Source organism: Nothobranchius furzeri, chromosome 1 (assembly GCF_043380555.1).
Source record: "Nothobranchius furzeri strain GRZ-AD chromosome 1, NfurGRZ-RIMD1, whole genome shotgun sequence".
NCBI classification, from domain to species: domain Eukaryota; kingdom Metazoa; phylum Chordata; class Actinopteri; order Cyprinodontiformes; family Nothobranchiidae; genus Nothobranchius; species Nothobranchius furzeri.
Window position 1 is genome coordinate 38,418,780 of NC_091741.1, and position 12,993 is coordinate 38,431,772.

A 12,993-nucleotide genomic window follows, 5' to 3' on the forward strand; every position below is an offset into this window, starting at 1 on the left:
CTAAACTCACCTCGTTGACTCTCTAATCCTCACTTCTGGAGACATGACCGCTACTCTGAAGTTTACAGGTTCTAAATATTTCCTCTCATCCTCAACAGCTTCCTGAACAGCCTCTGTTGTCCTTCAGGACTGACGAGCTAACGGCTAGTCTGAGCTCAGCCAAGATGTACAGGTTTATGAGCTAACGTCACATGACCTGCTGGGACGTTTCAGCCACAGCAACACACTAGTTATCTCAGAGGTTCTGGTTCCGGAGGACCTCCGTTCTGCAGGCTTCACGTGTTTCTCTGCTCCATCACACCGATTTAAATCAACAGGTGGTTAACAGGAATCATCGATCAGGTGTGCTGAAGAAAGGAAACCTCAAACGTGCAGGATCGCTCCGTCGTGAGGGTGTTTCCATTTCTCTGAACGGAGGCTGTTCAGGTGAGATTTATAGGTTTTACACAGAATGAAGCATCTGGTGTTCTGCTTTAAAGATGGCCGTTCAGTTGGACTGAACCCGACCGTCACCGGTTCTGCACCGTGATTTCCTCTCCAGCACCCCCACCCCGTGGGCGCGGGTCGGTTTAGCGGCAGATGAACGTCTGACTCGCCTCCTGGGTCGGTTTAATCCATCTGAGGGACTCGTTAATGGATTTGGGCCGTTTTCTCTGCCTGTTTAAAAATATCCAAACTGTGGAGTTTACCCACATGACTGGGTCAAAGGTCAGACCTTTTACATCGGCTTATTCCCAAGCAAGCTTGAGGTTGTTTATTTGCATGTAAACAAGCCTGTTTCTGTTAGCTTTGGTCCTCCAGGCTGATTTATGACATCACTCCCAGTCCTCCCACTGGAACCAGTATGCTGCCCTGCCCTTTGCTCCTCTGGAGATCCGAATGAACGTGTTAAATGTTTGTTTGTCTTCCTGATGGTGCGAGTCTTTCGCTGTTCACTGGTGGACCTCGGTCAGTCACAGCCGCGTCGTCTCCGTCTCTACCCGGCGTCGAAGAAGTACAGGTTTGCACATAAACACAGCAGCACGATGGTCGCCAGCATGTAGTAGATCAGGTTCCTGAACTTCGGCTCCAGGTCGCCCTGCCGGTACCAGAATATCTGAGGGTGAAGAGAACAGCCCGTTAGCCGTGGGTTTGATCCACAAACGGCACCCTGTGACCTCCAGCTGCAACAGCAGAAGGAGCTCGACCTACATCAGAGACCGCCGAGCAGCCGGATGTGGAAACTCATTCCAAACATAACTAAAGGGAAGGATTTCTAACTTTCAAACTCCGATTATGACACAAACATGTCCAATAATCTCACAAATCCCTATTATAACACTTTAATTGATTACATCCCTTCCTGTTTATCATCACAACTTGTTAACTGACAGTAGATTTTAATTAACGTGTGTGTGTGTGTGTGTGTGCGTGTGTGTGTGCGTGTGTTTTTACCAGCACTACAGTGGAGCCACATGCTAACAGGATGCAAACAGCAAAGAAGATGTTGAGCGGCCGCGGAGGCAGCGAGAAGACGAACGACCCGATCACGGTCACCTGAAAACCACAAATCCAGATCAGTCGTTTGGAAAATAAATCCTGACGTTCCGAGTTTCATTCAGAGGCTTTATTTTCTATTCAGGATTATTAGAATTTAGGACATTTTCATGTGGTTTGTGGGGAATTTCTCCAGATTCAGCAGAGATTTTAAATGAGGAAACAAAATAAAATTATTTTATGTCTGAGCAAATGTTTTAGTTTCTTCAGAAGGAATCAGAAATTACAGCTATTCTCTGGTAAAAGTCACCAAATTAAAAAATAGATGAAAATGGTTTGAGCTGCTTCTGAATGAAAACAATCCCTCTGATTTTATTTTGAAATTTGAAGCTTCCTGGGTTGGGATTAGGAGCTGGAGGTGGACATCAGCAGAGACTCACCAGAACCACGACAAACGTGACTCCGCCCACCACCACGTTGATGATTCGGTCCTGCAGGAAACAAACGAGCTTTTATTTTAACGTTGTTCCAGACGTTCTGGACTAAAATAATCTGATCGTCTGTAATAACCTAATCCAGGATGGAGTTAATCGTTTCCCCTCCCATGAGAATAAAATCTGACTAGAAGCAAAGGTTTTATTTCTGCGGCGAAACCAGAGACGTGAGCTGATTGGTTCCTGCTTCCTACCCGAGCCGACGTCTCTCCAAACAAAGGTCTGTTGTCCAGGCCGCTGGTGCCGTAGGTTCTGGTGGAGAACTCCTCCATGGTGGCCGCCGACCCGTCTCACCTCAGCAGCGCTGCCTACAGGAAACGCTGTGCTGATGCAGCATGCTCGCCTCCAGCTGCTGAGTGGGCGGGGTCAGTGAGACATCACAGGTGGGCGCCGAGCTTCACCTGAGGGACAGAAGAGGACGTTCATGAGCAGCTAGTTACTTCTGACCGCCTAAATCTGACCGGGCTCCAACTGCTAGTGATGACGCAACTGGCTGGTAAATCAGTCACTAACTAGTTACCGGTAACTAGTTACTGGTAGCTTTGACTAGTTAGTAACTAGTAAATAATAACTTGTTATTGGTTACTAACTACTAATAGAAACTAACTAGTTATTAACCAGTTAGTAGCCAGTAATAGATACTAGGGATGCGAATCTTAAGAGCAACTCACGATTTGATTCCGATTCTTTGGGGTGCCGATTCGATTCAGAATCGATTCTCGATTCTCAATTTAAATCGATTCACAATCAGTATTAACAAAGAGTGTCAGCTCCAGGATGAACTACTTTGTTGTACAAGTCAGTTAAAGCTATGGGACATTTTTATTTGACTTTAAACTGGTCGTGCTCCAAAAATGCAAATTTACAATGTAAACTGAAGTGATTCTAAAACTTTAAACAGAAACAATCTTTTGACCAAAAGGCAACATTTATTTTTGCTTACCTTGTAAAATATAACAAATCTGTAGTTACCTAACAGTAGCTTTGAAAGTAATACGGTCAAATACTTTTCAAGTATGTGTAGAAACAAGTTACAAGAGTAATCCTGAGTACTCATTTATCAACTTAGAAAATAAATATGAGAATATCTCAAATTTATGTATGGAAAAAATGACATTCAAATGCCCTCTTATCAGCAGATTCAAACATAAATCATCTCAATTTATGGGACCACAAAAGTAAACGGAGTACTGACTCTCCTAACAAAGATCAAAAAAGTGCATCTCAAGCCTGTAACATGCCAAATATTTCAGTTCTTGGAATCAATTCTGAACCTTTATAAATAAGAATCCCGATTCAGACTTGAATCGATTTTTTTCCAGCACCTCTAATAGATACTAACTAGTAACTAGTTAATACATAGAAAACTGAAGCTTTTAGAAACCCTTGTGGACGCTTTTCATAGTTACTAAGTAGTTACTAGTTACTACCTAGTTTAACGGTTCATGGGAGCGCTACAAGCTTCAATGTTCTCTTTAGTAACTAGTTACTAACTAGATGTTATTTTTTTTTCTTTATTTATAGAGCACATCTACAGCAGCAAAGCTACACCCAAAGCGTTGTACAAGGTACAACAAATCAACAATAAAAAACTAAAATAAGATGAGCACACAGTCCAAATCTGTAATAAAAACTGTTAAAAACTATTAAGATGCTCAAGTCAGCCTGCACTAAAAGCCAAATCAAAAAATGTGTCTTAAGGAGGGATTTAAAATGCTCTAGATTGTGTGTGGGCCTGATGTTGAGAGGTAGTGTGTTCCACGGCTGGGGACCAACCACAGAGAACGCTCTGTCGCCGCGAGTCCTGTGGCGGGTTTTTGGAACTGTTAAAAGAGCTTGAGAGCTGGACCTCATGGTTCTGGCAGGGATGTAAGCGGACAGCAGCTCAGATGTAAAATGGGGCCAGGCCATGAAGGGATTTAAAATCAAAGTAAAATTTTGAAACGGATCCTGTAAGAGACAGGAAGCCAATGAAGAGAGGCCAGAACCGGGGTTATGTGATCCCACTTGCTGGTGCCAGTCAGCAAGCGGGCCACGAGTAACTCAAGAGGTCTCGGGTGTTAAATTAACTCAACTGGGTTTAGTTAGTTTGACATCCTAGACCTGGGGAAGTTTCGGCAAACTGTCTCTGTGAGGGGGTGTCATTGGGGTCCCCCAGTGTCCCCAGGGGGACATCACTTTTTATATTCTGCCAGTTAAAGCTAAGGGCTTCTTTCAGTGGTTACACCTTAGTAACTAACGCCAGTTCTAACTGGTTCTTAGGTAGTAACTACTTAGTAATAAGTAACTATAAACCGCATCCACGCGAGAGTTTCTCAGAGCTTTCTCTCGTGGCTCTGAGGACCTCGCTCTCACATTCCTGGGATTTGGTTTTCCAGCTAAAGGAATAAAACCGTTTAGTTCCTATTAAAAACTTCAATAAAGTTACAATTAATGTATTTTTATAGATTAAGTCAACTTTTAAACTATTTGAAGATAGTTTAACAAAACCCACATTTTTAATTGCTTCATTTTGTTTCTCTGATTCAAATTTTCCGTCTAAATGTTTGAAAAAGTTTAATCTTATTAAATAAATCAGTTTAAAAATATTTATGATCTTTTTTTGTTTAAATCTTTAATAAGTAAATTTACACGTATTAGTGAAAGAAACGTGGAATAAATGAAAACCGTTATAAAATATGTTGTGGTCTTTTAGTGGTTCTCTGTTTCAGACAGCGATTTCCCAACAGCTTCTTCTGCTTTACTTCCTCAAACGTCAGACGTGATGAGAAACCACATCCATCTTCTGATGACGGAGCAGAAATTTAAATCAGAGCGACTCAAATCAGCTAAGCAGCGATTTGGGTTTTATTCTTTCACATGGAAAGCTGCTGCAACACTCCCTCCAGTTACACCCCGACCTTGCTGGCTGCTCACATCTAAACACAAACAGCAGCAGAAAAACAAAGAAGCTTCTAAACGTTTTCATTTCAGTGAAAACATTTAACTTTCTGGTTCATCCCAGTAATTTCTCTCCTTTTTTATTTGGTTAAGGGCTGCACCGCATTAGGAAAACCTGCGATATGCGATAACAGTGGTTAATATTGCGATGACGATATTACTTTGCGATAAATAAAAACTTAACTCGGGAACAAAAATAATCAAAAACAAAGAAAAAGAAGGACAAAAAAAATCAGAAAAGTGAGAAAAGCTAAATATTTGAGGAAAGGAAAAAGAAAATGAACAAGAAAAGCAGAATCAGCAGAACTAAGCTAACTCGGGTGTTTGCTAGCCATCAAAATTATGTCGGAGGCGGGCATGTGACCTATGAGAACCCACCCAATTGGCCAAATGGGCGAAGAGCTCCATTTGATTAGTTAAAAAACATCATGCTTCCGTTTGACTGACAGAATGCGTTATGCAGAGGTGGAAAGTAACAAATTACATTTACTCACTTTACTGTAATTGAGTAGTTTTTTTTGTATATTTATACTTTTTAAGTCGTTTTTAAAAACTACTTTTACTTGAGTAAGTTTTTAAAGAATTGTAATTCGCTACATTTTAAATCATATCCGCTACCGAGTAAAAACAAATTATAGGCTTAATAAATTAAAAATATTGCGTGTAGCAGCGTCGGAACAGAAAGAGACACCTGCATGAGCGCCGCGTCTAAACCGTGGGGGGTGGGTGTACACTTCTGCTCCAAAACATCCGTCCAGACCCTGTGATCCACTCGCTGTTTACCTCATCTCTCCCTCCTCTCCAGTGGGTTGGAACCCGCACCTTTGCGCACCGGTGTGACGTCATCACAATTCCACTTGGTTCCGTGTTTGAAACATGTTTCCCTACCGCTCCGCACGGAAGCGGCAAAATAACGTTTAGCGCTCATAACAAGCGGATTCTCAGCGCTCTGCTCATAAAACAGAAGACCTGCAGGCCTCTGTGAGTTAAACATCCTGATGCTGTTCAGGTGTAAACATTGAGCTCCATCCCTGTGTTTGAACTCAGAAGATGCTTCTTGATGCCACACATATGTGATGATTTAGCTTGTTTCTTTATTTTACTCCAGAATAAGAGATTAAATAATCATAAAAGCAGTTCAGTGTAGTTAAATTAGTCATGACGTGTATGTGTGTGTGTGTGTGTGTGTGTGTGTGTGTGTGTGTGTGTGTGTGTGTGTGTGTGTGTGCACACATGAGCGTGTTGTGAACTGGTGTTGTGATTTTGCACTGATGTAGCCATCTTTATGCAGACAAAAATGTAACTAAGTAACTTTTACTTAGAGCACATTTTATTTACGATACTTTTTACCTTGACTTGAGTAAAAATTTAGGCAAGTACTTTTACCTGTACTTGAGTAAAAAATGATCAAAGTATTGGTACTTGTAATTAAGTAGGAAATTTTAGTACTCTTTCCACCTCTGGCGTTATGTGTAGCAAACATTTGAGCTGACCATTCATTGCGATATTTATGTTTTTTGCGATATGCATATTGGCCATGCTGATATCGCGATAACGATATATTTACGATATATTGTGCAGTCCTAAATCAGCCATTTATTAGTCTCATGCAGACGTCAGACTTTTGGTGCAGACTTAAACTCTGGAGACTTTTATTTGAGCTGAATTCTCTTCTACTGACTCAGCATTTTAACAATGTGGATTTCTGGGAAATTCAGTAGAATTTCTGTTTGTTTTCTAATGTTTTAATTGTTTAAACTTGTGGTCTTGACTCTTTACTCGAATCTAACCACTTTTATTCTGTTTCAGGTGCTTTTTAAAAAGGCTAAAAGCAGCAGCTGATGCAATGATAGTCCCTAACAGGCCACCGTGCCCATCACGTTTATGCCTCAGATTTGCATTCCCATCTGTTGATTCTTCCTGTCTGTCTCGTCTTCCACCAACTTCAACTGAAAAGAAAAAGGAAAGCTGCACCGGCTAAACCTGCCCACATCCTTTTCATGTTGACGCACCTGGACAGCTAAATTTAGACACCCTCTATCTGATGTAGACAAACACGTCTTGATGTCTTAGGCCTGAAAATGAACAGAAATAGACAGAAATGTCAGGGGAAGACCCCCCTCCTGTCTCCGTTTCCCTCCCTGCAGAAACGTTTCCATTCTGGGGAAAAGGCAGCAAGAAGGGAACTAAAACATCTAAGAGCTTCACCAGCAGAAAAAAACTCTGCAGGAAACAAGAGCCTCCTTATGAACCGGAATAAACTTTAGGCTTTAAGCTGAATTCCTCCACAGCCTTGTGATCCACTGAAACCCCCACGGCGGAGACGGAGGAACATCAGCTTCACATGTGAGCAGAAGCCAAGCAGACCACAGGAACTCCTGGAAAGTGAAATATCAGAGATGTGGGCCGCTTCTCTGAGCCTGAAAAGTCAGCGAGGACAAATAATCTGATGGAAACTAATCTAATGGGCCATTCCCATCTGTACCGGGTCGGCCCGGGCCGGGTAGCCCCAGTCGGCCCCAGCCTGGCCCGGTTGATTCCACACATCCTTGCCTTAAGCCCATGTGGGCTGATTCCACCCACCAATCAGAGGCTTGCTCTAATGGAAGGTGTGAATTTGCTGTCAGCAGTGGGTGTGTTGGTCCTGGTCGGCCTGAAGCAGACCCCCTCGAGAAGAGGGCTGAGAATGAGCCTTGGTTGGCCCGGAACAATACCAGGCCACCCAGATGTGTAAGCAACCTACGCTACCCGGCCCGGGCCGACCTGGTACAGATGGGAATGGCCCAAAAGTCACAAAATGAACAAACGCTCCCTGACCCGGTTGTTGTTGAACAAGCTCAGAGGTTCTGGTATGTCTGAGATTATTAACCTGTTAGAACCGGACCAGAGAGACCATGCTGCGACGTTCCGTCTCCGAAAAAGTCCAGTTAAAGAATGTTTTTTAGGTTTAAAACGATAAGAATCGTTTTATTTTAGAGGCAGAGAAAACTAACAGGTGTTTTTATATCAGAGAAGTTGTGATCGTCTCAGTTTCAGAGGGAAACAAAGTTTCCAAAACACTAAAAACTACACCTGGGTTTATTTATGTGGCTTCAAATCCACAAACGGGAATAAACTGGGTCTGTAGATAAAATCCAGAACCTGTTACTGATGCGTTTGGTCCATTAAGAAGGTTGGAAGTGATGGTTTCTACTTTAACGTTTAATTCATGTAGTTACTCTGGTAAAGTAACGAAATACGTTTCACTTTAATCAGCGTTTCAGTTTCTAAACGTAGAGATGACCACTGAACTTACCGGAGTGAGGCTATAAAAACGGTCTCCCGGTTCACCGTGTCTAATATTTCTATTTAAACATAAAAATCACCTCTTTTAAACGCTAATGATTACATTAAGTTGGCTCAATCGGCTCATTGGCACATTTACCTCAATTTAATAAACTAAATGTTAAAATTGCGATGAAACCTAATGACAACGTGGGTCATAGTGTACCGATAAGCACACATAAAAGCTATTAACCTGAAATCTGGGTTTTCTGCTGCTAGTCAACCTGAGATTTACTGTTTGGGCCAGCTCGGAGCAGGCTAACGAGACCAAGCTAACAGACACACGCTGGAAATAAATAGAAATGTTCACAAATATGAATGAAACAAACCGTAGAACCTCTTGTTCCGGTCCGAGTCTTTAACCTCGCGGTTCCGGAGTGGACTGCACTGAAAACATGACTTCCCAGAAGCCGAGTCGAGCCGGGTCAGAATTAAAGCCCGGTAGCTTCGGTTCAAGCTGTTAAAGGCGAGTTCACTACTGCTGAGCCGACAGAGACGCCTTCGGGGACAAACACACGGCTCGGAAATCCCCCTTCCACAGAGAGAAACGGGCTCTCTGTTCAAGTGTTTAAACAAGAATTATTCACAAATCAGAGCGACTTTTAAACAGGCTACAGCTGGACCAGATAAACTGCATTTAAATTATTCCAAACCGTGAGCTGAACGGGTCAGTTTTTGAGAAAAGATGTCCGCAATCTACTGTTTGTCAGAAGAAAGCCGTTTTTACTGAGTAGCACTGAAACGTAACACCTGCAAGAGGCTTTAAAGGGATAGTTCACATCTTTTGACGCAGGCATCAGAGGAAATGTCATTAAATGAGTAAATCGGTGGACCCAGAATTAACATAGTAGCCTGGTGAGCCAGAATAAATAAATGTATTATTTGCAAAGAAAGAATTTGGTCTAGTTCTCTCTCTCTCTCTCTCTCTCTCTCTCTCTCTCTCTCTCTCTCTCTCTCTCTCTCTCTCTCTCTCTCTCTCTCTCTCTCTCTCTCTCTCTCTCTCTCACACACACACACACACACACACACACACAAACACACACACACACACACACACACACACACACACACACACACACACACACACACACACACACCATCATCATCATTATCTTCATCATCATCTTGCCTGTTGTAGATATGCTGTTGGAACAGCATCTGTTTGGAGAAACAAAGATTTGTTCTAACCAAACAGGTTTACAGCTATTCATCAAGGGGCCAGTTAAACGAGTCTTGAGACTAATATAGTCTAAAAAAAACATTGATGCAGATGCTATTTTATGTCATTTATATTGCCATACATGTCCACATTTATTGTTCTTTCCTGCAGAAAGGCTGTAACGTACCAGCCAAAAGGAGAGGGTGCTCGCTGCAGAACTACAAAGGCGGAGCTGCACCATAAGGTGGAGCTGCACCAGAGTCAACCCCGCCCATTCACGCAAACTCAGCCTAGCCCACTGACTTCCGTTTTTGTTTTCAACTTTATCGCAAACTGACCTGACCCACATGAATTACGGCTGTTACTAGTTTACAGTCGTTAATGCTATGTTCTGTGCTCCAATTAAACAAGATAAATATAACTTGCTACATGACAAAGTCTGAATATATCCCGAAATAAAAAGGTTTCTCGTAGCGAATATCTGCCCACAGCCGCTCTAACAAAAGTCCTGTACAACAGCATGTACCCTTCCTGTGGGTTCTGGTAGTCCAGTGGCAAGATCGTCTGACTAACGTTTTGCTTTCCCCTCAGCTGATGCTGGTTCGATTCTCGGTGGGGTCGGCAACAATCTATTCAGCCAGCTGAAACATTTAATTTGTTCATATTTTAGTTGTAATGTTCATTTATAGCAAAATATTTATGTCTCTACAAGTTCTTTGAATTTGGTCGTTCCTAAACAGCATTTTAGTTGAAACTCTGCTCACAGATGGACTCACACTGGCTAAATAAACGAATGAATAAATAAAAAAAACACATTAGTCATTATATGTTAAACGGCATACCAATAAATTGTTGTAAACATAGTACTGGCAAGTGTAGCTAGAAATGAGGAAAAGAGATTATAGAATATTTCCACTGCTGGGAGGCGAACCTGCGCAAAACTGCATGTCAACCTGACACCATTACCACTACACCACCACATCTGATAAAAATCAGGTGGCGTTACATTTTATTATGTTATTTGGTGTGTCTTTGTAGATGGGATGTATGATTTTTCTGGCGGTGTCTCAGTAGAAGTCATTTCAGAAATAAATTGTCAGAAAATTCACAGAATATCCAGATTTGAGAACCAAGACCAGACCCACTTTGGGGGAGGAGACCAAATTGAAGCTGAGATGGGAAGAAAATGCATGAATGAGGCCAAAAATGGCTTTGGCGTGTTTCTTATGAGGAAATGACAATATAACATGATTAAAAGTTCCAAAAGTTAGATTTTTAATTATATGGAACCTTTACAAAAACTGTTCAATTAACTTCTCAACTCCCTCCTCAATCTTGCATTTTTTAGCTATAACACCCTCTTTGTTTCCAGAATGCTATCAAGTCTGACAACTGGAAGGAATTGGACTGACTCCGATAGGATGGGCGGGGCTGATTCTGGAATGGGCGGGGCTGACTCTGGTGCAGCTCCACCTTCTGGTGCAGCTCCGCCTTTGTGGTTCTGCAGCGAGCACCACTTGGCCAAAAGTGGTTCAGTAGCTGTAGCTCTACAGTGGAGGCTGACACATTTTTGTTAGTCCTGGGGGATTCCCGTGAAATGGGAGTCAGGTAATTTACCATCATGACAGCAGGATTTTTTTTTACAGTGGGAGTGGATTGGAAAACAAAGAAAACCCATTCTCGTGTCACCCTCTACTCTGTACTTGCTTTCTGCAAACAAACACTCAGCTCTGAGTAAAACCCAAGCCCCCATAATGGGGCTAAAAAAGTTGAGGCCAACCCGGAAGTACCAAAAATTGCAGTTCCACCCTCATCCTCTAGGGGCTGGTGTCAGAAGCGAGCAAATCCTCATTGACTCCCATGTTAAAAATACCAATTTCACAGCAGAAATAAACATGTTTACAGCCTGGTACCAAAACATGTTTTTTGTTTAAATGATCTAGTTTACACTCATGACAACTCTGAGGGGGGTGATTTTTTTCTCACTCTTCTGTTTAAGTGTATTAAAAGCCTAAAATTCTGTATAATTAATGAGCATCAGACCCACGTGACCACAGAGCTAGCTCCGTGGAAAGGCCTCAGTAGAGCCTCGGTCTGGCTTGGAAACTGCTCCGGGATTTTGATTCTCTGTGTGTGTGTATTCTTGTTTGGATATTATTTGTGCAATTGTTGGACAAAATGACTTGCTGTGGCATTAATTGCACTAATAGAGCGTCCAAGGAGTCTCCACTTCATTTTTTTCGGCAAGTAAAATTATATTTATGTATTTTAGGTCACTGCCGAGCTGAGCTTAGATTTTAACATGTACTGTTTAACCATGAAATTTAAATGTAATAGGGTAAAACCCAGTGCATTTAACATAATGCTGCACTTTAGAAAATGGGTTGAAATATAACATGTTGGTGGAGCTGGGTTCCCACTATCGGCTTGTGGAGCTCTTCTCCCCTCCCCGCAACTCGGCGCATCTTTGTCTGATCGCGGCTTCTGTTTGCTGCACGGGCTGCCGGCTTTCAGCAGCTTTCGGGAGACCTCTGTGTTCCACCCGGTTTTACCCAGCGGTCAGCCCGGCGTATCTCTGACTCAGAAGCTCTGGTGTTGTGCACAGTTAACTGCGGTTGTAGCTAGGTAGATACCTCCGTTAGCTTAGCTCCCACCTCCGCATTAGCTTTGGGTTAGCTTCAGGTTAGCTTGTAGCTAGTTCAACCAGGTGTCGTCAGTTGATCCCAGCCTTACAGCCCCACCCTCAGCTCCACCTCTCTTCCCTTTTGTGGAATTGTCTGGGCTTGACGGAACCTGTGACACGGTCAAAATGGAGGTGGTGGCCACCTCCCATTTATCTTCAAAAACGTGTTATTGGAGCCTATGGAAATGAATCGATGGTAAAACCCCATGAATGCATGATGGCGTTAAAATGTAATAAAATGTTTGCATGAAGTGCTTTGAAGCATTTGAGATAACTGATGTAAAACAGCAGAAACTCGTTAACTGGCTCCACTCAGACTAGCAGTTAGCCCATTAGCCCCATCAAAACCCATCTACATTTCTCCAAACAGAGGATTTTGAAACTGCTATCTGGAACAGATATTGTTTTTTAAATGTTCGCAGAAACATGCTTTAAAGATTACGAACTGTTCCTTTTAAATTAAATGCTTTTGTGTCATGTAGAGCTAAAGTAGTTCATTATTCAACACTAAATGAATATCTTTTAAGTTTGCTTATGGTATTTTTATCCAAGATTTTTATAGGAGAGATTATTCCAAGAGACAGTTGTCCATGCCTCCAAATGTCTTCAAGCTGTTTTGATTTTATCAGTGCATTTTTAAAAATAACTCAAACGTATTCATCTGAAAATGCAACAAGAAAATGAGCATCTGATCATATAAAAAACCTGAAAAGTTTCTCAGATTTTGGCAGAAAAATTACATGTAAATTATTCTGGGTCCTTGAGTAAACATTTAAAGTTAGGTGTTGTTCACGACATTTAGATGGGGAATTTTGTCACATTTGAAATGAAAGAGTTCTTCAACTGAACAACTGAACCATTGGGGAACCTAAAATGTCATTCGTGGTTTGCTCCAAATATCTCAGATCTCTTAACGT

General features: G+C 42.0%; 1 protein-coding gene across 2 annotated transcripts; it reads right to left on the minus strand.

Moving 5' to 3' along the window:
* Positions 1 to 716: 716 nt before the first annotated feature.
* tmem243b (transmembrane protein 243, mitochondrial b) lies at positions 717 to 8,708 on the minus strand. Of its 2 annotated transcripts, none has more exons than XM_015961538.3 (5): positions 8,572 to 8,708; positions 2,165 to 2,371; positions 1,917 to 1,967; positions 1,435 to 1,536; positions 717 to 1,096 (listed from the first exon to the last, which is right to left on the minus strand). In XM_015961538.3, the coding sequence occupies exons 2-5, from the start codon at positions 2,240 to 2,242 to the stop codon at positions 977 to 979; spliced, it is 351 nt and encodes a 116-aa protein (XP_015817024.1). In that variant the 5' UTR covers positions 2,243 to 2,371; positions 8,572 to 8,708; the 3' UTR covers positions 717 to 976. The 2 variants fall into 2 exon arrangements, with proteins under 2 accessions (XP_015817024.1, XP_015817017.1); XM_015961531.3 differs by having other exon boundaries at positions 8,564 to 8,705.
* Positions 8,709 to 12,993: the final 4,285 nt, after the last annotated feature.